This window comes from Dermochelys coriacea, chromosome 10 (genome assembly GCF_009764565.3).
Source record: "Dermochelys coriacea isolate rDerCor1 chromosome 10, rDerCor1.pri.v4, whole genome shotgun sequence".
NCBI lineage: Eukaryota > Metazoa > Chordata > Testudines > Dermochelyidae > Dermochelys > Dermochelys coriacea.
Genome location: NC_050077.1, coordinates 46,915,647 through 46,940,845, shown reverse-complemented (window position 1 = coordinate 46,940,845; position 25,199 = coordinate 46,915,647). Strand labels below are relative to the sequence as shown.

The window sequence follows — 25,199 nt, the reverse complement described above, 5'->3', positions numbered from 1 at the left end:
GAGGCTATATTACTTAAACTGGCATCCCAGGCCATTGGTCTCCTCTTCCATTGAAACTGATTCGTGCAGATCCAGGGCTGTACGTGAATTCTACTATCCAGCCTCTAGCATAACAGGACCCTGATCTTGACTGGGGGGCCTTTGGGAACTACTGGAATAGAAATATGGACTAATTAAAAACAAGCAGAGTGCATGTGGCATGATTATCAAAGGGGACAGATACTCGCAACCCCCACTCAGGTTTGCTCGGCAGCTTTGAATATCAGGCCAGTAATGGCTGATGTCTTTGCAATATACTCACTGCACCCCATGGAGATGTGTTGCTGTGCATCCCTTGAGCATGGAAGATCAAGTATTACCAGGGTTATTGATGCTCATGCTTCTAAGCTGATTTCCCAGCTGGAGTCAGGAAGGATAGTATAGTCTGTCACAATTAAGAGCATCATTAGGGCACTGGGTCATTGTTGTATATTCTGAAATATCCAGAATTAGCCCCTATCTGACAGGGTACCAGAGTTCAGGGCCCATTGGCTTATCCTGGTGAGTCATTTCCTGTGTTCTTATAAATGGTGCTGCTCTGTATATGGCTTAATTCTAAACCTAATTCTCTCCAATCAGAACAATTCTACAGAGCTGGTTGCAAAAATCCCACTGAAACTTTTTTTGTTCTGATTTGGCAAATTACACCCATTCCACAGTGATGGTCTGATTTTGATACAGGTCTGACAGAACCCCAGCATGCTCGCCGCCTACCAGGCAGGTTTCCAGAAGTTCCCAGGCTCCCCAGTCTTCCAGGGCCCATGGCTTCGGGGCAGCCCATCCAGCAGATTGCCAAGGGCTGAGGACTTGCAGGTTGCGCAGCTCCTTCCCTTTTGCGGAGGGTTTCAAAATGTTTGGTTGTAATATAGAATCGGAATAAACCAGATTTCAAAATACTGAAATCCTCCCCAAAATGAAATTGCCTCTCTGCTCAGCTCTAGGATTACACAGGAGGGGCATGAGATTTGCCATGACTGATGGTCCATCTAGCCCACTAGCCAGTTTCAGAGGATGGCATATATCAATCCCCACTAGGGAGAATTTTGCAACAACATGCTTTTGATGGAAGAGTCCTCACTCCTTAGCTAGCATCCTGAAGCAGAAGCTTGAAGGCTGATTGCTTTTTATACCTGAATGACAAGGGGTATGGAACCGCTTCCATACGGGGAGAGCTTAGAAAGACTGGGACTTTTCAGCTTGGAAAGAGACTATTAAGTGGGGATATGATAGAGGTCTATAAAATGTTGACTGGTGTGCAGAAAGTAACATTTCCTTATTCATTTATTCCTTCGCATAACACAAGAACTAGGGGTCACCGAATGAATTTAATAGGCAGCAAGTTTAAAACAAACAAAAGGAAGTATTTCGTCACACAAAACGCAGTCAGCCTGTGGAACTCATTGCTAGGGGATTTTGGGAAGGCCAAAACTATAACAGGGTTCCATAAAGAAGTTCATGGAGAACAGGTCCATCAATGGCTATTAGCCAGGATGGACAGGGATGCAACCCCATGCTCTGAGTGTCCCTAAACCTCTGACTGCCAGAAGCTGGGAGTGGATGGCGTGGGATGGCTCACTTGATGTTACCTGTTCTGTTCATTCCTTCTGAAGCACCTGGCATTGGCCACTGTCTGAAGACCAGATACTGGGCTAGTTGGACCATTAGTCTGACCCCGTATGGCTGTTCTTATGTTATCCTGGCTTGTCTAACTGCATGTGATTTTTTTTTTCTTTTTTCCTCATTGTTCTCCTCTGTGCCTAGTCCTTAGCTTGGCAGGATTCAGACATTTGCCTCCCTTATGTCCTGGGGCGATAAAGAACCAGTGGGTTTTGTGGACGTACAGTCTCGCTGATGTAGGGCTAGATGTTTAAGAGCTCATCTGATCATTAGCAGCACACGCAAGAAATCAGCCCTTCTACATGGCTAGCCTGAAGGGCAATAGGGTCAGGCAGATAAAGAATACTTGCGGAAAGTCAGGATTTATGTCGTCATAAAACAACCCCATCCCCAGATGTCAGTACTTGACTGTCTTCCTCTCCCTACGTATCCTGTTTGTCTTAGATAAGCTTTGGAGGGCAGGTACTGTGTCTCCCTCTAGGCAAACTCCAGCCCCTCGGGGCTTTGGATCCGGCCCGTGGGATTGCCACCGCTGCGGGCTCCACTCCAGGAAGCAGCCACACCATGTCCCTGCAGCCCCTGGGGTGGGGGGGCAGAGAGCTCCGCACGCTGCTCTTGCCTGAGGGTACCTCCCTCAAAGCTGCCATTGGCCAGGAACGGGGTTCCGTGGCCAATAGGAGCTTCGGGGAGGTACCCACATGGGAGGGAAATGCGGAGCCCTCTTGCCCCCCACCCCCAGGGACTGCAGGGACGTAGTGTGGCCACTTCCTGGAGTGACGCGGGGCCAGGGCAGGCAGGCAGGGAGCCTACCCTGGCCCCGGTGTGCGCTGCTGCCATCCCGGAGCCGCTCTAGGTAAGCAGTGCTGGGCCGGAGCCTGAACCCCTTCTGCACCCTGCCCCCCAGCTACCTGCCCTGAGCCCCCTGCCGCACCCTGCGCCCCTTCTCTGCCCCAACCCCTTGCCCTGAGCCCCTTTCTGCACACCGTCCCCCCCCCACACCCTGCACTCCGCCCCCACACCCCAACCCCCGGCCCTGCAAGCAATTTCCCCAACCGGATGTGGCCCTCGGGCCAAAAAGTTTGCCCACCCCTGCTCTAGGGCCCTGATCCTGCAATCCACATCCACACAGGCACATCCATGAAGAACTTTTTGATTTCAGCAGGGTTTCCTACAGACCCTGGGGTCTGCCCTCAATAGCCCGATCAAGGCCGGCAGCACCTACTACCTCTGGGCACTATTGAGTAATAATCATTGGGATTTTTGTACAGCCCCCTATGGAAGTGTCAGAGAGCAGCTATTTCTCCTTTCCAGCTGAGCTCTTTCTCTCCTCTTTCCAGTCTCAGGCAGAGCAGGATCTTGCTGTGTGAAATGTTGGCCATTAGAGTCTATCTTCTCTGCACATCCTACCTGGCATACACTGTCTTTCTGAACCCATTGTTTCATGTTCTCTGTGTGTGTATATCAATCTCCCCTCTGTTTTTTCCACCAAATGCATCCAATGAAGTGAGCTGTAGCTCACGAAAGCTTATGCTCTAATAAATTTGTTAGTCTCTAAGGTGCCACAAGTACTCCTTTTCTTTTTGTCTTTCTGAGTGTTACAGTTTATCATTCAGCAGGGAGCATAGCCTTGAAATGATACAAGCACCATCATGGTGCTGCCCTTAGCTGGAGTAATGACACACAGTGCAGGACAAAGAGGTCCTGATGAACAATGGCCTTGACATACCAGCATCACCACCCAGGCAGCAGCGGGTGATGTGGGAGACCGCAATCCCTCCTTGTTCAATGGGAAGGGAGAGCAAATGAACCCCTTAGTTCAGTGCCTACAGCCTCTGCACATGGGGTGTTGACAAATCCCACCTCTTTTGTAGCCTGGGCAGAGCCGTGACACTGTGAGCAAAGACAGCAGGCTCCCCGTATGGAAGGGCAGAGACAGTGCAGTCTAATGGATGGAGCACTAGGATGTGATGGGCGGGGACGCTGAGGAACAGAGGAGAGAAGCGACTTGCCCAAGGAATAGAGCCCTCTGTTCCTCAGCTTCTCCGTATGTAAAATGGGGATAATTATGATGCCCTTTAGCAGAGAACTAGAGGATGCTCCTATCCAGAGGTCCCTTCCTTGCTTAGGTTCCCCCTGCAATGTCCACTCGAGGACCAAGAACTCCACACACTCTCCTCAGCCTTATTCCATTTACAGCACTTTTTCACAAGGTTGAAGGCAAGGAACTCCCAGACCCCAGGGCAAACAAACCCATAGCTGCAGTGGTTCCGGTGCCTTCTCCCTGCCTCTGCTTGGCCTTGTGGCTGTGTAGCACCCCAGGGTGAAGGGTTACTGGCTCTCACCAGGCGTATGAACTGGTGCTGGCAGGGAGGTGCAGCCACAGGCCAGAGCATGACAGGTCTCCCGTGTCCAGCCCACTGAGAGTTTGGCTCTTTAGCTTAAGAGGACCCCAGGTCAGTCCCTGACCAGAGAGATGGAAGCCAACCGAAATCCCTCTGGGACCCTTTGGACTTCAAACCAGCTCCATGGCCCATTTCTACCAGAGGTTGGGGGAGCGTGGGAAGGCCCGAGATGCTGAGAAGAGAATCAGAAGGAAGACGGGTCCCAGTGGCCTTCCCCCACAGAAGTGACGGGACTGGGGAGGAGCCATGAGACAGACCAGCCTTGGGTGCTTTCTGAAGTGAAGAAGCCAGCGACTAGAAAAACCAGTTTGCTCAACCCGGCCTGGGTGCTAAGTCATTGTGAGAGTCTAGTCTCATGAGAGTCTAACTGATCGCAATATTTGGGGTCTGGAAGGAATTTTTCACCAGAGATCACGGGGGTTTTTCACTTTCCTCTGCAGCATGGGGCATGGGCCACTTGCAGGTTTAAACTTGTGTCAATGGTGGATTCTCTAACGTGAAGTCTTTAAATCATGATTTAAGGCATTCAGTCACTCAGCCAGAGGTTAGGGGTCTATTACAGGAGTGGGGGTGTGAAAGTCTGTGGCTGCGATATTCAGGAACTCAGACTAGATGATCATGATGGTCCCTTAAAGTCTGACATTAACCCTTCCTGCTGCCCTGGGCTACAAGGAAATGTGGGAGGGCCAATGGTGTGCTGCATCACTGTGCACACAGGCCCGGCCCAGCAGGGTGGGACCATGGTGACTTTAAGCCATCCTGACCCCTCCCTTTCCTGGTCTGTTCCAAGGGCCAAAATTACTGCAGCCCATCCCCAGCTGCCACTAGGCTGTGACACCAGCCTGCCCCCTCCCATTCCCAGTTCCCCCTGCCACATCCCCTCTTCTTGGGCCTTGAGACCCAGTACCTGTGTTGGGAGACTTCCCTCTCCGCCCCCCAACAACCAGATCATGGCCTGTTCTGGTCTCTGGGGAGGGGTGAATCCATTCTGTTGTCACCAGGCCAGCTCCACAGAAAGGTCGGGTTTACACCAACCAGTGACTCTCTGTAAGAACAGCATTGGAGAGGAAGGGGGGAGGGGTTGTCCCTGTTGCCTCTCAGTGACCCCTGATCACATCAGACCAGATCACAAGTAAAGAGGTGACTTTTTACCTGCCAGCTCTACAGACTCCTGGAATCTGAGAGCCAAGCTGGGCAATATGGAATCCACAGGCCAGATTATACCTGCCATCCGTGCCACCTGTGCAGGCTCATTGCCTTTAGATCACGTCCTCAGTGCGGCTTGTGCTGTCAGTTGGGTCTGATTGGAACTTAGTGCACAATTGGGTGGATACAGCAGTAGGACCAAGTCCAGCTGAGCAGAGATCTCTAGGTCCCCTGGCCAGTGACTAAGTGAGCCGCTTTGAACAGCGAGCCATGTCTGATCAGTCCTTGGCACAGGCTCCCACTCATCAGGAAACTGCCGGGAAACCTGTGACTTAGCACATGAAAACATCATGTGTCTCCCTTCTCCTTTGATCACGGGCGGCTGCTCCTCACTTGCTGCCCTAGCTCACCCTGCCTGCCAGTAGCTACACCACTGATGACAGAAGTGAGTTGACCTCTCCCTTGGTAACTTGTCTGCAGTGTAACGCAAGCAGAACACGGCCTCGTGCCAGAGCAAATACCCTGCTGTCATTGTTCATAGACCAATGTGCATGCTGGGGAGGAAGGATGCATCTGTGATTAGTGCAACACCCTTGCTGTGTGACCCTGGGCCCATTCTTGAGTCTCACTCTGCTCAATTCTCCATCAATGCAATGGGGATAATAGCACAGCCTGTATTGTGATGTATCCAATACTACTGCGATGGGAGTTGGATTAGTACCATAAATAGAGCAGCTGACCTCTTTTAGTTTTCAGGGGGTTGTGTGGTTTTTACATGGAAATGAGAAGGGATTCCCCCTACTGAAGTCTATTTCCCTGAATGGGCCCCTCTGCATTTCTCCCCTTTTGAAGGGGTTTCCAGGATGTTGATGATTCTTTTTTATTTTTAAAAAGAGAAGAACAGAAATAGAGTACTGGGGAGTCCTGCTAACCGACCATATCCGAGCCATAATAAGAACTTCCAGCCGAGGCTCTTAAAGCACTAATGAATTAATGACTCACTAATACTTGTACTAATGTCTGTTGATATTTGTAGCCGGACACTAATACTAAAGCCTTCGCATTTAGAAGCATTGACACCCTCTACACACATTAGCCATTATATCCTCCTGAAATCCAGAGGGCAGGTAGCTAATATCCCTCTTTTACAGCCCTGATGTACAGAAGTGAGGAGTGATTTACTCTAACCACCGGTGAGCCAGCAGTAGAACTTGATTACTCTGAACTCCTTACGCTCATGAGACCAGCAGACTAATCCATTAGAACAGCGGTTCTCAAAGTCTGTCCGCCGCTTGGTCAGGGAAAGCCCCTGGCGGGCCAGACTGGTTTGTTTACCTGCTACGTCTGCAGGTTTGACCAATCATGGCTCCCACTGGCCGCGGTTCGCCGCTCCGGGCCAATAGGGGCTGTGGGAAGCGGCGCAGGCCGAGGGATGTGCTTCTTGCAGCCCCCATTGGCCTGGAGCGATGAACCGCGGCCAGTGGGAGCCACGATTGGCTGACCCTGCGGACACTGCAGGTAAACAAGCCGTCCCGTCCCATCAGGGGCTTTCCCTGAAGAATTGGCGGACCGGCTTCGAGAACCACTGCACTAGATCACACTGGCTCTGGCTTCGGAGCATAAACTGGTTACATTTGAGGAGGCGGGGGGTGGGGAGTCCAGAAAGAAATCTCCCTCTCCACCCCCAAATCTGGCTGGAGCATTGAACAATTGGCCGGGTGCAGTATGGGGGCATGGTGCAAGAGGGGCTTATCTTCCTGTGAAGGAGCAGGTTCTGGTCAGTGCTGGAGGCAGGATACCAGACTGGATGGACCAGTCCTACATTCCTGCGTGCCAGGCACTGCAGTGCCTGGAAGAAGCAGATCAAGGCAACTCCCCACTGAGCTTGGGCCATTTGTACCAGGAGGCCATTCACCTCCTCACTTCCCCAAAAGTAAAAGAACAAACATGCTTATTCCTACTATGGGGTGTACAAGGACAGCTGACTGAGACTGAAGATCATTTGTGGTGCCCTTTAGCTTAGCTAAATAACATGAACAGCCCCAGGTCGATGGAAGCTAGTTTGTTTCTTGGTTCCCTTGCTGTGCAACTGACCATGTTTGCAAGCTCCCTTAGTAGTTTGGAGAAGTAGCATTTGCTCTTTGGGTGGGTCGCTTCTTGTTTAGTTAATTACGGGAGGCATTTTCCTATGAGAGCACCTTCTTTTACCTTATCTGCTTCTCCATTACCCCCATCTGCCCGACTTTCCTATGGGACATATTGTTATCTCTCTCTCTCTCTCTCTCTCTCTGCCCCGTATTCTTCTGCTGTGCTCAGGTCCTGGTATCTGCCAGTAATTGATCTGGCTGCTTTCCCTGCAAAGCACAAAGCTCTCCTTTCTTGTATGCATTCTCCCACTTGGGTTAGCATCTGAAATGACAGTTGCTCCATTGATTCTTCAGCTGGCTGGGGCTTTTGTGTGACCCAGATAAAATGTCATGGAAAAGCTCAGAGCAAGTCGATGGGGAATTTGGAGGGTGGGTGGGGAGCCTCCTTCATCATGGCATTGTCTCATTTGAGGGGTCAGTCTTCTCCTGGGAACTGCAATTTTTTTTCCCCCTCCACTAAAATGGAGATCAAGAATGCACATGGAGTGATTCTCCTACCAGACACTGAAAATGCCAGTCTGGGGCTGTGCATGGAAAAGCAGAGCATGGCTTGGAGAGGGTTTCGGTCTCTTAATCGAAGAACACCCAGAAGGATCCCAGGGCGTTTACAGACTGCATGAGTGGGGATCAACTCACCTACCTCTGACATGCAGCCACCTCTGGCATGCATCCAATGAAGTGAGCTGTAGCTCACAAAAGCTTATGCTCAAATAAATTTGTTAGTCTGTAAGGTACCACAAGTACTCCTTTTCTTTTTGCGGATACAGACTAACACGGCTGCCACTCTGAAACCCACCTCTGGGAGTAGATCATGGTAGCCGTAGCATCCCAGTAAATTCTCGCAGCTAGAGTTAAAATGGAATCCCAACAGGAATACAGAATGAAGCTTATCAAGTTGGAATTTGGCCAGGATATTGGGGGTAGCACCCCTTTTTTTTGCATCAAAGTGCCATGAAATCTTTAAATCCCCAGCAGTGGGCAAGCCTTGGGTTTTAAATCTAGTCTATTTATATGGCCCCCATTACTGTGGCATGTGATCACCTCACAGTCTTTAATATATTTATCCTCACAATACCCCTGTGTGGCAGGGCAGAACGACTAGCCCCATTGTGCAGAGGGGGAAACTGAGGCACACCCAAATCCTTAAATGTATTGAGGCTCCTGACTTCCATTGAAATCAATGCCCAAGGTCACACAGGGAATCCGTCAAAGGGCAGCACTTCCAGCACCGCACTCCTGGGAGCACTGGGGGTAGTGCCAATTCAGAGAGAAGAGTACCGGGACCTGGGCTCTTCTTGGAGTTCTCCCATCCAAGCACCAGACAGGTTCAACCCTGGTTAGCAGATGAGTCCAAACAAAGCAGCAAGTCAAGCACTTAGGGCATTTGGCAAGCCTGTGTATTTTGAGTTCCACCATCCAACCCTTCCTTTTGAAGCATCTGACAGAAAGAAAAACAACTACTCCTCTGGCGCCAGCAAAATGATTGTTTTTGTTGTAGCTGCTCAAAGAGAAACAAGTCATTAGCTTCTGTGTAAGCTTGGGTCTGAGCAGAGCCCTGGAGCATGGCTGAGCTCAACTAAACCCAGTCTCCCGAAACACCCACACTGCAAAAAGCCAAACTGAAATCCGCAGGAATGAAGTGAGCAGCCTTGTGCTGCATAAGGGAAGTGGAAGTCTTAAGGCAGCATGTATTTCCCTAGGTAAGCTGTTGAACGTAGGACGAAGATGAATGTTACACAAGAGGGAAAAAGGTCACTGGACCCCCAAGTAAGAACTAGAGTATGCTGGTAGCATAAGATCAGTGGGTTCCTCTTTATTTATCCAGGCACCTAGTCTATGTCTTCCCTGCAAAAAGGGGTGTGGATTTTACATTGCCATAGCTATTGTGATGTAAAACCCTAGGGGAGCCAAGGCACCTGTAGTAATTGCCTTGATATAGCCAGTTGAGGTCGCTATTATGGGCTCCACACTTTAAGAAAGACATGGACACACTTTTGTGCAGTATTTGCCCAGCATTGGCCAGGAGTCAGGACTTCTGGGTTCTAATCCAGGCTCCGCCACTGAGTCACTGGGTGACCTTGGGCAAGTCACTTCACCTCCCTATGCTTCAGTGTCTCTATCTGTCTTCAGTCTGGTGAAGATTCAGCAGTAGACATGGATCCAACACTTTGAACATGCCCAAGTTATTGGATCTGCAAGAAAGGGATCAACCAAGGAACAACTTGGCCTGCAAGCCACCCAGGACACGAAACAGACAGTGCTCTGGCAAGGAGCATTGTGGGATTGCAGAGGACAGATTCTGGAGGAGACCCAATCAGGTCATGTCAGCAAGCAGGCTGCATTTGTATGAGCATTGTGTGCAGGCAACCCCATGTATTGTTCTCTCCCAAGCCGTGAAGGGATGGTACTTTCTAGCACTATACCAGGGCTGCCCTGACCTCTTTTCCAGAATCCTTTTGTGATTGTAACTGACTTGCACAATACCACATGCTTGAGGTTTGCTGCATTTTCCATCTGGATGTGGTGGGCAGTGAGCTTCCTGGAAGTGACTTGCAGTTGACCAAATTCGCTGACAGTAAGCGGTGATGAGCACAGCCACAGAGAGTTGCGCTAGAGGCTGACGGGGAGGTACAAATCGCTGAGCAGAAGGAATGTAACCTCTCTGGTGAAGATGCAGAATGAGGGGGTTGGGGTATGGCGATACAGGCCGCTGTGGGTATACAAGCACCCATTCTCATGGTTCTGTCCTGCCTCCTGCAAGCTTAACCTGCAGGGTGAGGTGAGGTGAGCCCTCTGTTTGAAGGGAGGAGGGGTAACCTGGCCATGTCATGTCACAGCATCATGGCACAGCATGTAGTGACCTGAAGGTACAACGCTGCCTCAGTAGGTGTTGTGTGGGATCCAGTATGGGGTTTACAATGGGGCCGGGTTTACAGTCAAATGGGCAGTGATGTGGTGAAGCTCGCACTGCTGGGGTCTGGCACTGACAAGCTGTGCCAGACAGGCAGGCAGCCTGTGCCCGTGGCTGAAGGCGCCTGGCAGGAAGCTCAGTCGTGTGCAGCCTGCCCTTTGCCCACCCTGCACATTGACTCTGTCAATCAAGAGGCACGTGCCAGAGATTTATTTCCTTGCTCAGGGGCCTTTTTCCCCTCGGCTCATGTGGGATGCAGACTCTCTCCCCCGCCCCCTCCTGCTGTACTTGAGGCTCAATGCCCACCGATGATTGATCCTTCTCAGCAGGAAAGAATGGGCTCGCTTGGGCTGAAAGTGAACCTCCCGCTGGCGTAAAAGACCCAACAGCTAGTCTGTCTCCGCAGCAACGTCTGGGTCTGGGCTACCCTCTCGAGCCAGCTTGAGTCCAGCTAACGTGGGTAATGCTAGCGGTGAAGACAGCTCAGTGTGGGCTAGCTATCGGAGTACGTACCCAGGGTCTCCGCCAGACTGGTGTTGCCCTCTCTCAGCTGTCTTCACTGAGCGAGGCGGGCTTGCCCATGCACAGCTCTTGCAGTGTCGGCAGACCCTCTGTTGGGCAAAGCACAGGCAGCACCAGTGCAGACTTCCCACGCGGCCGCACACATTGGGCTTTGTCTAGGCTGGGATTCTAGCCCCCAACCTAGGTAAAGAGATGCAGGCCCAAGTGTAGACCAGGGCAGCGAGATGGCCAGGGTAAGAGACAGTCAGTGCAATGATAGATCTCTGAATAGTTTGGACACTGCAACTTAAGTGTGCCTGGCTCTTAATAGAGAAGATGGTGATACATCCCCTGCCCCCAGTCTAGGGAAAAACTAGGATCCTCATGTCCGCTGCTAATGGCAGGGCACCGCTGGGAGGAAGCTTACAGCAGAAAGGAGCAGCTACACTGCAATAGAGGAAGGAGAAGAAGAGCGGAGAGCAGGGAGATGTCTCACTAGCAAGCAGGAGAGTGTACCAGGCCAGCTGAGGAAGGCTCTGGCCTGTAGCAACCAGCTGAAAATCGGGGGAGGCGGGCACAAGTCGTGCATGGCACTCGTTGGTGTGCCAGCGGGGAATACCACTTCTGATGATGGCCCGGGGCTTTACGTTCTTCATCAAGGCTGCCGTTTAGCTCCCCGCTAAGTCTGGGCGGCCAGCCTGCAGTTTGTGATCCAAGTGATGTGGCTACGGTAGAGGGATCCGACTAGCGCATGCCCCTGTTTTACACTATATTATAGATACTCCCTAGGGGGCACAGATGCAGCTGCACTACCCAGGGACATCACCCCCACTTGGAGGCTGATTTCGCAGGTCTCTCTGCTCCGGTTGTGGCTCCAGGCCTGCAGAGTCAGGCACCAAAGGGAGATGTGGGAGGAGAACTCTGCTAGAGAACTCAGCTGTGACATGAGAATCAACAGGAGAGGAAGAAGCCCAGAGCTTCCCTCTAAGCTCAGCCAGCTGGAGCAGAAAATAATGAATCCCAGGGTGGGTGATCATAACAGGTCGACTTGGCAATGAGGATTCCCCGTCCTGTAACCAACGCAGTTGCACTACAGCCTCTCCAGGGAAGGGATCTTCGCCACAGCTCAGCTGTTGCACTAATGACCCTTGGTGCACTGCTGCGTAAGCGAAGAATAAATAGCAATCATCCTCACCACTGGGACTGGGCTTGATAAATTCACTGCACTTTGTAAACGCCATTCCCCAGACCACCTCCCCTCTAGTGAGTTTTATTACCCACATGAGGCACAGGGAGCAGGAGGGGCTCCCCTCAGGCCAAGGAACAACAGTCTGATTTTTTCAGAGGTGGTGTTGGCTCGGCAATGCTGGACAGCACATGCCTGGCCACTGATGGCGTCAGCAATAGAACTCAGCAGTGTAAGGTCTGACCTAGCTCATGCTGCCTCTGACCTACTAGATCTTGGGTTGGGAAGAGCCATGGGAGTGCAGCAAAATGGAACAGTGTGGGCTAGTGGTTAGAGCATGCAGCCTGTAAGTAAGGACATTGGGGGCTCTTCCTACCTCTTCCACTGACTTGCTGCGTGGAAGGTCCTATCGCTGCTTGATCTGCCTGAGTTTCTCTATCTGCAAAACTGGGTGACCTAGTTTCCAGGTTTGTGAGTCTTGGTTAATTTGTTTACCTGGCACTCTGAGGTCCTCAGCTGTGAGCTGCTGTAGGGGGAGCAGTGTATGATTAAGAGCCAAGAACCAACTCTAGCCCTGTGGGAAGAAGGATGGGGAGGAGGCTGATCTGCAACACTGGCAGGCAGATTCAAGGCTGGATGCTGGCTGTCTGGCCCTGTTGTTCCTGTCTGCCTGGGAGGGCTGCAGCCTTGTAATCTCATCTGTTTCTTTCCCAGTTTCTCAGCAGCTGTGTAATCCTCTTCCCTGTTCTGCACACAGAAGGGTCAGATGCACAGTGTACTTAGCAATTAGCGGTGTCTGGGAAGAAGAGCAATAACCCAGCTACTTTGGAGTCGATCAGACAAACCACTCTGATCTGCTGCCCTCCTGCATCAAATATTTCCAACCCCTCCCTTCCACCACACCCTGTAAGGGCATCAGGATCCTCCCTGCCCTTCCTGTGTCTCTCTGCCTTGCTTCTCTAGCTCTCTTGTTTATGGCTGAGCCAGAAGTGGGAGGCATCAGCTGGCAGACACCAGTGTGCGGGTGGTAGTGAGGGTGGCTGTTGGTGTGGTAGGTAGAGAGAGATTTGAGCCCCTGCATTCAGATCTGGATTGTGCCCCCCCACACATCTGGGGGTGGCTAGATATGGGGGTTTGGCCTGTGCTAGACACCAGCTGCAAAACGTTGTGGATCTGAAGGAGGGCTGGATTCTGAGTGCTCTCAACGGTCGGGGCAGCCAACTGCAGGGGTCTGGCTCAGGCCCCTCTGCGCTGGAGGCTGAGCCACGCCAGCGTGATCAGTGTCAGGAGATGGGCATGGCCCACCCTCGCTAGGCAAAAGTGGAGACATGGCTGGTTCTCCTTAGGCCTCTAGCTCCCAGTGGGCACAGCTGAGTTAAGCCCCCAGCTGCTCAAATGCTTTTATCTGACCTGAATTAACCCCTGCCCCACCCCTAACATGAATTGCTCCACGGTACAGTGTCTTTACATGCTGCACACCCCACTCAGGGCCCCTGCTCATGGCTGCATTAGCTCCCCTCTGTAGCAGAGACTCTGTTTCAATGTGCTTTGGGGCTCTGGTACAATGCAGCAGGGCAGAGAAAGGCAGGACTAGAATTTCCGGACTCCTGTTCTGCCCCCACCTGGCTGGGCTCTCCTTGATTTGGGGGAAACCATTTATTTTTCTTCTCATGGGCTAGATACTTGTCTCATCATGTCACATGAGTAGGTGTTTTGGGGCTGGTAAATGCTCAGGACAGTTGTGAGAGGCTGCTCCAATGTGCACAGTGCCTGCAGCTTCACTTGCTATGAGGAAGCTGAAAAGAGCTTTCCAGCCTTGTGGTGGTGGACGAGTGAGGGCAAGAAGCGATTCCACCCCACAGTGCAGCGTAGCACAAGTGGATGTGCATCGGGCATTTGGGCCTCCTTCTGAAAGGCACCAAGTACCAGACTAGATGGCCCATCCACCAGGTGTGGTGTTACTGATTGCTGCACATGGTGATGGTCTCTTTGATCTGGGGGGTGTCTCTGCTGTTGGGTGTTCCATGTGGCAAGAGGAACTAGCTGAGAGGCGTAGATCAGTGTGTGAACTTCCTGTTCCTCAGTGGGGCAGTGTGGCTGGTAATCGGACAACGACCCTGCTGGATTTATGGACACTCCTGCTGAGTCTCTTCTTTGCTGTGTTTCCTAGGGGAGAGACGCTTTCTGCTGGACAAGCATGAGACTCTCACAACTTTCTACCATGAGGAGGGGAATTCCTCTCTCTTGGTGGGAGCAGAGGGAAAGCTCTATTACTTCGACTTTGAGAGCTCCAGTAACCACACGGTAAGGAGGATTTATAGATATGCATGGTTTAGCCTCCCAATTCATTCAGCCGCATTCTCCCCATTGCACAGCTAGGGAAACAGAGGCACAGGGCAGGTTAGTGACTTGCCCAGCCTCCTCCAGCGAGTCGGGGGCAAAGCTGGGAAGAGAAGGCCAGTGTCTCAACACCCAGCCCCGTGCTTTAATCCCTCTGGATAACTACCCTGCACAATCTATCCAGGGAGCTGACCAGCCAGTGTTTGACCTCAGCATTAGTGATTCTATGTCACATAGACTAGCCAGTGACATCACTGATGATGGAGGCCAGTGGGGTTTGGACTCTGAATTATACCATGGACTGGGCAGCGGGAGCATGGGTGATGTTGTCTCCATGCCCTTCCACTCCCCACAGGCAAATTAACCCCTGAAGGGTAAGGCACAGACACCACCCCTCTTGCGGTCATACAGATGGACAGTCTGGTTAACTCTCTGAAAACCCCAGTCCCTCTTACCACTCCCTCCTCCACCCAGGCACTGATGCCTACTCACTTCCCCCAGCAAGAGACCTGAGCCCTTCCTGACAGCCCTCTGACAGCATCCTGACCTGAACCCACTACTAGTTTCCCCCAACTGTGCCCTCTGCCTACCTGCAGCCCTGCTTCCACCTCCATTTATCCCAAACTCACAGACATGGCCCTGAACCAGCCCAGCCTCCCAAGTGCTCCCAACCCATGGCTTCCACATGGGAACCATCTGGAAAGTGCCGACTATCGGTGTTGACCCAGCCATGCAGCCACCCCCATCTTCCTGGTTGGTTCAGCCTGTGGGTGGCGCATGGGTTCACCGAACTTTGCCAGCATTCGTCATTCACTTCCAGACAATTGTTTAGCAAGGACAGGAACTAACCCACGCTTATTCCTTTTCTCTAGGAGGACTTCCCTGAACATGATACAGAAGCCTGCCAAAACCCAGTAAGTCTGGAGATCTCACCAGGTGTATTTAGCTCTCTGAGAAATATCAGGAGTTTTCCAGATTGCCCAGAGAAGCCCTTGTAACTCTCACCTCTGCTTTGTTAGCGCACTTTTTCCGTTCAGCGGTAGGACTCCTAAGCCACCCAGCATAAAAGGAAACTTGATGGGCACTTAGAGGGGTGGAGGATGTAGGCTTAAGTCGGGGGGAACATGGGTCAGAAGAATTGAGGGTCAGGGGTGGGGTGGGAAGTTCTGGCGGAACAGGGGCGAACAGGAGATATGCAGTCACCAAATTCCATTAATATGGGGAATGTATAATTAGGAGATTGAGTCAGTTCTGTGCTACGGGTGGGGGTGGCTGAGAGTCCCACACTGGAGCTCTGGAGGGTGTTCTGATCCTGCTGTCCCCTCCCCAAGTAAAATTCTCTGGCCTGTGTTGTGCCAGCCAGGAGGACAGCCTAGATGATCACAATAGGGAACAGTCTCTCCTGGCTTTAATATCCGGAAAAATCCTGGTATCTTCTCCAGCTTAGTGGTGCTATCATAGCTCCTAAGGTTGAGCCTGGAGCAGCTGGGATTCACTAAACCGTCTACAGTGGCTCATGCACCCCTTTTCCTTTTCCAGGAGGAGAAGAAGAACTACCTGACTTTCATTAGCAAGTACCACGACAGACTGTTGTTATGTGGGACAAATGCCTGCAAGCCCACCTGCTGGAACTTGGTAAGCCAGGGAGTTTGTTACCTGCAGGTGAGCAGGTCTAGAACCTGGATCACCTGATGCTTAGTCCAGTGTCTTCTCCATCGGACCTGTGGTTTTGTCCCCACTCACCTGCACTATGACCAGAGTAAATTGTTCTGCCTGTCTGTACCTCAGTTTCCCCATCTGTCAAATGCAGATGATGATGATCACACTCCCCTTCCTTTGCAAAGTGCTTTGAAGCCTATGTGGGGAAAGCCTATGTGGAAGCTAAGTTTAATAGTCCATGACCGAACCCACTCTCTGCTCCCGCCTGGGAAATCTGATCCGTGGCAGAGGACAGGAAGGATCACTTATCTCTAGTGAGTAACAGCAAAGGGGAATGCAGGAAAACACCAGCCAAGCCAATGCACTTGTCTGTAAATGTTCCTCCAGGTTAGCTTTGATGCCAGAGTTCTTCTTAAAAAGAAAAGGAGTACTTGTGGCACCTTAGAGACTAACAAATTTATTAGAGCATAAGCTTTCGTGAGCTACAGCTCACTTCGTCGGATGCATTTGGTGGAAAAAAAACAAACAAAAAAAAAACAAACTTCTTCTTGGAGCACTTGACCTGACCCCTCCCCCCACAGCCTTAACTCAGAGGAAACACCTTTCCTGAGCTTCCTGGTGCACCAACCCAGTCTAGCTCTGCATGGGACACCCTGCAGCCAGAGCACATGCTGGGGGGCAGGTAATCTCCTCTTGCTCTAGAGGGGACTTGGAGCCGATGTTGATTGCGTTACTCTGCTGGGAGAATACAACAAGGTGCCAGAACCCCTCCTACCAACAATGGTGCTTAATTGTTCCCTCTGCCCTCCCCAGGCCAATCGGAATAAAGTTGGAGAGGCCGCCCAGGGCTTGGCCCCTTTTGTGCCTAATCAGAACTCCCTGGTCCTTGTTGATGGTAAGTCCGAATGCTTGTGTCTGTTCTTCAGCCCATAGCACTGCTGGGCCAGGGCCCCAGCTGGTGTAACACTGAAGTCAGTAGAGCCACGCTGATTTCCACCAGCTGGGTGGCTGGCCCAGAGACTTTGGCTTTGCCTTGTTTACGTGCTCATGCTCGTTGGGAAGGGGCTTTGGAGGAAAGGTGCTGTCTCCATGCCACGCCATCGCTGGTCTGTAAATCGGCCTAGTGCTGGTCAGAGGACAGGCCTTAGATCTCCATGCTGGGGAGAAGCTCAAGGTGGAATGAGCATGAAGTGGGCACTGCTCTCCAGCCAGGAACAGGGTGATGTCGTGGGCCCCCAGTGCAGGGTCAGTCCCGTTAATTCTAGCATCAGAGCAGCTGAGGAAGCCCAGCAGTGAGGGAGATGGGATCCCCTCAGGAGAGGGTGAGCCACCTCCAGGCTGGGCTAGAGCCTATCTCTGGAGCAGTGTGAGGAGGGAGCCTGGTACTGTCCTGCCAAGGCTGGCCAGAGTCCATGGTGATGGGCAGTAACCCTGCAAGCCCTCCCCTGTCACTCCTGCCCAGTGCCCAAGCTGCTGGGCAGTCTGGCATTGCCAACACCTCATCCACTTGCCCAAAGAAGGGAGGCTGGTGGGTTCTCTTGCCCTCTCGCAGGGGACCTGGCCCCTTCCTCCTCACCCAGGCAGGCATACAGAGGCTCAGCCCTTGTGATGGGCTTCCAGGTGCCAGATTTCGTTCTGCCTATCTTGGTGGCCCTTGGTTTTCCCTATCCCCAACACTACCCCTCAGCACTGAGCCCTGTGCCCAGGGGAGAAGGCAGTGGAGTGGGGAGCTCATCCCCATGCCCCGTCCAAGGCTGCTGTGGATGCCGTTCTCCCCTGAAACCCTCCCCTCTTCTTCTGCCCCTGGGAAACCAGAGCTGCTTCCATGGCTCTGTTGAATTGTTTCTTTCCTTAGCTAAGGGGTGACGCTGCTGATTCTGGCCACCAGGGGACGAGTGTCTGTATCCAAAGCCAGCCCCCCACTCCCACCCCAACTGGCAGGGCTTGGCCCAGCACAGAATCCACGGTGTGAGTGGGCCTTGGAGAATGAGCTCTTTGCTAGACCAGGACTGATGCAGGCTGAGCTGGCACTACCGTGACACAGGCCAGGCCCACTCAGCGGATCTGAGGGGACTCCGCCCTCCAGGGTCATCAACCCAGCTCCTTTCACCTGTGCTAGATCCCTTGAGGGGAAAAATACTCCCTAGGCAAGTATTGGCAGAACTAAAAACCAGTCGACTGCAAACGATCCTTCCCATCTTGCAGGCAAAGACATCTATTCCACCATCAGCTTGCACCAGCACAATGGGAAAATACCCCGCTTCCGCCAGGTCCGAGGGACTGGGGAGCTCTACACCAGTGACACAGTGATGCAGAGTGAGTATGGCAGAGAGCCCCTGGGCCTGGTGCTGCCTGCCAGGCTAATCCCAGCAGGACGATGATCTTGGAATGTGAGGGTGTCTCCACCTTGTTCTCTTTCCACAAGCTGTCCTGCATCCTCTGCCCCCTGCTGTAGTCCTATCTGCTGCTCTGGGGTTGCACAGGGTCAGTACATGGCTTGGGGACAAGTCCTCCAGCGCAGCAGCAGCATGCTGGGGGTGGGAGTGTGGCAGGCAAGGCAGTCTCACGCTGGAGCAGAGGAAATCAAAGCATTTCCTGGCCTGCTCTTTGCAGCACTGAACAATAAGGTGTCCCTGGAGTGATTAAACAACTTACACCTGTTATTTGGCCCCAGCCATTGCTAGCAACTCCCAGGACCTCTGCTTTAGCTGCACTGGGGAAGTTATCCCGGTAATAATGGGGACTAAGTGCCAGTGCTGTGCAAAATGCTCTGGGTAGTGGCTGCAGAGGAACCGTTCCTCCAGCGTGAGGTTGGGGGAAACAGATGTAGCTGTGTAAAAAGAACTGGAAAAACGGACGTAGCATCCTGTGTTGGAAGCTGGAAGGAAATGCAGCTGTTTAATTGGCCCACCAGCTGCAAACACTGCCTGTTGGTGACAATCAAGCAGAGCGCTTCAGTCATCCATCTGGCCATAAATGGACACCTGGTGGAGCCCAAAGGCTGTTCCTCTTATCGCTCCAGCCGGGGCTTGGTAATGAATCCAAATCTGGAAAGCATCGTTCCTCTCCCTCCACCCCCGTGGTGGATTGGCAGAGGGAAGAGTCAGGGGTTTCCACCTGGCGAGGGGATTTTATCTTCCTCACAGATGAGGGCCAAAAATGGCAGCAGGTCAAGCACAAACACTGAGCCAGCAGAAGCAAACAAAGCAGATGCTCCCAGAGCATCACGTAATCAGGCTGTTCTGTGCCTGGGGACACGAAGTAATGAGCTTCAGCGCTCCCCTCCAACTGACTTCATGGAGCCAGGGAGGTGTATTAATAGGGCTCTCGCATCGTTACCGGACTTCCCCAGTTAAACACAAACAACTGCAAAGCCCGCGGGGCCTCCTTTCCATGCTGTGGCATTTCCCCATGCACTCAGTTGTCTCCATGAAACGGGTTTCTTTCCATGCTCACCAGCGTGGGAACTCGACTGAGCTGGACTCCAAAGCCTTGACATTTCAAGGAAGCTGCAAAAGGCAAGATCCAGAGCCTTAAACCAGGGTGTTGGAACAGGAACAGGGGTAAGCCACTGAGTATGTCGGGGTGGTCTCTCTTTGTGTCTGATCTATAGAGGATCTGAGTCGGTTTCAGTTCCTGGCTTTGTAGCATGGCTCTTCAGATGCAGAAGTTCACTTGTTTAAGTCTTAGAGGTTCCTGGTTCAATCCCTGGCGATGGTTGTCACAGGTGCCCTTATATTAGGAGAGATTTTTAGGACATGTCTGCTTGTCTTTCCCATTCTCATGGCTCTTCCTCCTCCATTCCAGACCCGAAGTTTGTGAAAGCCACTGTCATCAAGCAAGATGAGCGCCATGATGACAAGATCTACTATTTCTTCCGAGAAGACAATCCGGACAAGAGTCCCGAGGCCCCGTTAAATGTCTCCAGAGTGGCCCAGCTGTGCAAGGTACAGAGCAGGCAGGGTGGGACAGGCAGGACAGGTTAGAAAGCCAATGGCATTGCCTCCATGAGTTTCCCCTGCTTCTGGGAGCTGGTGCGGCCGCATGGTGAGGAGGTTGCTCTGGGCATTACAAAGCAGTGCTGGAGGTGGAGAGAGAACCCAGTTGCCGTAGGTCATTTTTTGCACCCCCTGATTTCTGACCTGCCTAGAAGTGAAGTGCTGGAAGTGAGCAAGCTGAAAGGATCGTTTAGTGGTCCAAGGTGCAAACCAGGGATCAGGACATGGCTCTGCCACAGACTTCCTGTGTGACCTTGGGCAGGTCCCTCAGTCTCTCAGTGCCTTCGTTTCCCCCCTCTGCACAATGGGGATACCAGCTCTGCCCTACCCCACGGGGGTATTGTGAGGATAAACACCTTAAAGATAGTGAAGTGCTCACATGCTGCAGTGATGAGGGGCCATGTAATGTACGATAGATAGATAGATAGATAGATAATGGAGAGCCATTCAAGGGGCTAGGAGTGTGCCAGAGATTCCCTCCTGCATCTCCCTCCTCTGGGATGGGCTCTGAGGTTCTGCTGTATCCCCCAGGGTGACAAAGGGGGCATCAGCTCCCTCTCTGCTTCCAAGTGGACAACCTTCCTGAAGGCCACGCTGGTCTGCGTCAACCCAGCCACCAAGAGCAACTTCAACTTGCTGCAGGATGTCTTCATTGTCCCGTCAGACAAGAACTGGAGGGAAACCAGAGTGTATGGACTCTTCTCCAACTCCTGGTGAGTATCTTGGCCCACACAGGCCACAGCCTTGGAGCCAAAGGTAGGGGTGTTCAAAGGCACCTCAGGAGCTGGCCGGTAGATAGCTGATCCACTCACCCCAGTCCCTCATAGCTGAGAGGGAAAGGCATGAGACCGAAAGCAAGTGCTCCTCTGCTACTATTTGCCATCCATGGCTTTGTTCCTCACGCCATCAGAGAAGACAGCTTGTGGGCCCAACCCTGGGAGGTGCTGAGCACCTTCATCCCCATCAAGGCCCCAGTCTCTTGCAGGACTGAGGCCCTGTGATGGGGTATACCAGGCATTCACTGCCCCCTGTTGGTGAACCCAACACCTTGGTGCACTCCACCTTCAGCAGGTGCCCTGCTAGAAGAGAAGAGCAGCGAGTTCGGACAGCTAGGTGCTGCCTAGAGAGGCCTCCCGTGATCAGCTGCAGGCAGAACCAGTGAGAGCTGGTCCACTGGTGCCTAGAAGGGGTGGGAGTAGGCAAAGGCCAATCAGGGCCCAGCAAGCCAGATAAAAAGGGCTGGCTTCCCCTACTAGGGCCGGTTCTGGGTGAAGCCAGGATGGTCTCCATGTCTTAACCTAACCCAAGTAACTTGGCCCATTCCGAGTCTTAACCTTGACAGTCTTCCCTTTCGCTCTCTGTAGTATTTATGTTACAGGCTATTTTGTTTTTCTGTAATCCTGGGGTGAGCCCTCTCAGTGGGATGTCTAGCCCTTGGGTGTCTGCTGCTCCCTTCCATCCTGTCTGTTTCCCACCAGTCTTCACTGTCTGTTTCTCTTGCTTTCTCCCAGTGTGAGTCAAGACTTTCAGAGGCCCATCTTTCCAGGGTTGCAGAGATGGGGAGGCCAAGTGTCAGCTCTGTGACAAACTATTAGCTCCAGGGACAACATACTCCCATATGGCGCTTCCTCCAGCCATCCCTGCTCAGGGAAACTTGCTTTGCACTCTCCCCTTGCTGTTTCTCATTATGGTGCTTAATGCTGCTAATTTGAGACACCACTGAGAAATGCCCAGGACACTGAACAGAGAGAGAGAGAGAGAGAGAGAGAGATTGATTGAAGTATTATGGGGGTGGCTACAGGCTCTTCTCAGAGATCAGAATCCCACTGGGCTAGGTGCTGAGCAAACACTTCTTAAAAAGCTGGTTTCTCTGTGAGGTCTCTCCCTGGCGATGCTCACGTTTGCATCTTCTGAAATTGGCGCCACTCTCCCAATTCTTATGAGCATGCACGGTAATTAAAGCCTTTATTTTTCCCGCCTGCTGGTCTGTCAGGAGATGCTGTTGTATTGACAGCAGTATCATTGGACGCTGAGGTAGCGGCATGCTGAGAAGATGCCAGTGGTGTGGCATTTGCTGCCACATCACAATGTGATCCTATTGTGTAACGAGGCCAGCTGCCACCCAAGTGCCCCTTCAGGGCTAAGGGCACCTCTGTTGTGCCCTGCCCTGTTTTTCCCCTTCACCAGGGCTCCTTCAACAAACTCCACAGTCTCTTTCAGTTACAGCCCTTCCAAGGGTCTGGGTTTTTATTTATTTACTTATTAACAGAGTCCTCAAACACAATTGTCCACCCAGGCTTAAGCTGGGCTCAGCCCCTCCTTCTTGAGGACATGTCCTGTCCTGGGGGACCATTGCAGGAGACCACCTTTCCCTGCAGCTTCACTCTGCAGCTCTCCCCCTGCAGGAGCCCCGACCTTCCTCCTCCTCCTCGACACAGACTCACTTGCTTTGCCCCCGACTTCCCATGTGATCTTGGGCAAGTTGCTTAGTTTCTCTGTGCCTCAGTTTCAGCACTGGATAACAGCACTGCCCTGCCTCCCAGGGGGGTTGAGGATAAATCCATAAAACACTGTGAGGCTCCAGGAACAGTGCCATAGAAGTACCTAAGATAGACAATCTTCCCTTGGGGAAGAGAGAGCCTTCAGCATCTCTCTACTAAGCACAGCCCTGGCACCCTTGCTGTTAATTTCAGTGGGAGTTGCGTGAGTCACGGTTTCGGGTTTAGGATGCTGGCATCCATTTCAAAATGACTCGGGTGTCCTGGCTAATATGTCCTCACCCATATGGCTACTATTCCACTGTCACATGGCTTGGACCTGTTGCTTCATCCCTCCAGTCTCATTGGCTGAGACGTGTCTGGGATATAGTTCGAAATGTCCCTATCCATGGTTATGTAATAAACCTTCTCTTCTCTTCTCCCCCCCCCCCGCCAGCTTGGGAGAAACAATGGCTAAGAATTTGAGCAATAGCAGAATGGCAGCCAGAGCCTGATCCTCTGTTTGTTCCGTTGCTTGTAGGGGGTACTCTGCTGTTTGCGTCTACACCATCGGTGACATTGACATTGTGTTCCGGACATCGAAACTCAAAGGCTACACTAAGGACATGCCCCACATCCGTCCTGGACAGGTGAGTGACAGCTGGCCTTTTGGGTGGGTGGTCTGATGCTTAAAGCACCGGGAGGTGGAAGATCTGACTTGTATTCCCAGCTCTTCCTCTAACCTCCTGAGTGACCTTGGGCAAGTCCCCTCATCTCTCTGTACTGCTTCTGCTTCTCCCCCTGAAAAATGCGGGATACTGATTAGTTCTAGTCACATGGTGCCTGGGGGACCAGTGCGGGCCCAGGAACCCATGATGCTAGGTGCTGTACCGGGGTGCTGGGAACAGGGAGGGCCAGGGGGCCATGCCCCCCCACTTTTAAAAGTAAGAGGGCTATGCACTCCCACTTCTGACGTAAGGGCAAGCAACAGGAGGAGGGGGCAGAGAGGAGTGAGCGGGAGGTGGGATCTCGTGGGGGGATGGACAGTGAAGGGACAGGGCCTCGGGGGGCACTTTTAGGGCGCTTCCGCCAAGATGGTCCCTACCCCAACGAGTTTACAGTCTAAGTTCCTGGCCAGGTGACAGTGGCACATTTCAGTCCTTAATGTATATAATGGGGCTCTGAGCTCCTCAGATGGGATGAGCTAGAGAAGAGGGAACTTATTGGGGGCTGATCCCTTGATGTCAATGCTGTTAGACAGTGGGGACCTTGAAGACACAAGGCAAGTGACTGATGAGAGGGAGAAGGGTTTCTGTGGTCCAGATCCTGAGAGGCACTAAGCACCCAACTTCCATTTACCTTTGAGGATCTGGGCTTTAAACCTGTTTTCTGAGGGCAAAGCATCACTCTGCCTTAGTGACTCAGATGAATTACCCAGGTAGGGCCAAGGGCACAGGTTGGGTGATAACAGGGCCATTGGCTGAGAAGCACCAGTCTGCTGCCCAGCGCTCAGGGAAGCTGCACCCGTCACTGCTGCAGAGGTTCCCTGCACCTTGGGGCCAGATCTTTAACAGGGCTGGATAAGACTATGACCACTGCATGAGAAGTTAGGGGTGATTGGCTCTCTTGTGCCTCAGGCTGTGAGCATGTCCCCATGTGGGTCGGGAGGACACTGGGAGTGTGGGACTGACATCTCTGGAGCATTTGGGATTGCAGCTGCTGCAGAAACAACATTCCCTCTCCCCAGTTAGCTAATGCCTCCCTGGTAGGAACCAGGGACGGCCTCTGAAATATGGACTGCTTGTGCCTCTTGGAGATGAAGCTTCCAGCCCAGGAGGTGGCATGGTGGTTTAAGACCCTTCTACACCCTCCTATATCTGGGTTGTGCCAGGGGCCAAAATGGCACAATTTAGGCAGCCCACCCTGAGCAGGCTGCGGTGCTGTCTAGAATTGTCTTAGCACTTTGTGCTATGGCCCCACTTCCTCCAGAGCCTGCCCCCAAGGCATGCCCCCAGAACCAGGCATTGAGGGTGGCCTGTGGCTGCTTTACGCCAAGCTGGGCTGGGGGAATTCTCCCTGGGGCTTTTCTGCTGACACAGCAGAGCAAAGGTACCTGAGCACACCCCTGGTAGCTAGCTTCCTTGTCCCAGGGTTCCCTTGGGGAATTAGCAGGGGAATCACCCATGTCGTTGTCTCCCTGTGGATCTGGATGGCCCTGATAATGTGGTGGTGTGTTTTTCTCTTGACTCAGTGCCCTTGGGGCAGAAATCATACCCCTCCCGAGACTTTCAAAATAGCTGACCTGCACCCGGAGGTGGAGGAAAGGGTACAGCCTGTTGCCCCAAGGAATAGTCCCCTATTCCACAACAAGAATCGCTACCAGAAAATCGGGGTGCATCGCATCCAGGCGAGGGATGGACACACCTACAACGTCCTCTATTTGGTGACAGGTACTGACTGTTTTTCTCCACCTTTTACCCTCAGGACCCAGGCAGGGCAGCCCCTTCCGGAGCACTGGACTGGAACTAATCCATGGTCACCTAGGGACTCTGCATTTGTCCCTATACTACACCTCACGGCCACTGGGAAATTTCCAGTGACTGCAGGGATAGAACACATAGCAGTCTGCTCCTAAAGCATTACAGGAGAATCTCTATGAGCTGTTAGCAGTATAGGGCTTATGACACACAGGTAAACAGTTCCAATTCCATCCTGTAGATGGAAGCGGTATGGGAGTACACACACACATATCCCTACCTCTAGCCAGTTCATTATT

The 25,199-nt window shown here is 52.3% G+C and overlaps 1 protein-coding gene across 2 annotated transcripts in view; it reads left to right on the top strand.

The window, feature by feature from the left end:
- Window positions 1–25,199, top strand: part of SEMA7A (semaphorin 7A (John Milton Hagen blood group)) — a 74,294-nt gene that overhangs the window by 38,970 nt on the left and 10,125 nt on the right. For both annotated transcript variants that reach the window (XM_043494267.1, XM_038418060.2), the window contains exons 3-11: window positions 14,120–14,253; window positions 15,162–15,203; window positions 15,829–15,924; window positions 16,762–16,843; window positions 18,154–18,264; window positions 19,756–19,895; window positions 20,478–20,659; window positions 22,965–23,073; window positions 24,675–24,873. In XM_043494267.1, coding sequence (XP_043350202.1) covers window positions 14,120–14,253; window positions 15,162–15,203; window positions 15,829–15,924; window positions 16,762–16,843; window positions 18,154–18,264; window positions 19,756–19,895; window positions 20,478–20,659; window positions 22,965–23,073; window positions 24,675–24,873 — 1,095 coding nt within the window. The remainder of the gene's footprint in view (window positions 1–14,119; window positions 14,254–15,161; window positions 15,204–15,828; window positions 15,925–16,761; window positions 16,844–18,153; window positions 18,265–19,755; window positions 19,896–20,477; window positions 20,660–22,964; window positions 23,074–24,674; window positions 24,874–25,199) is intronic.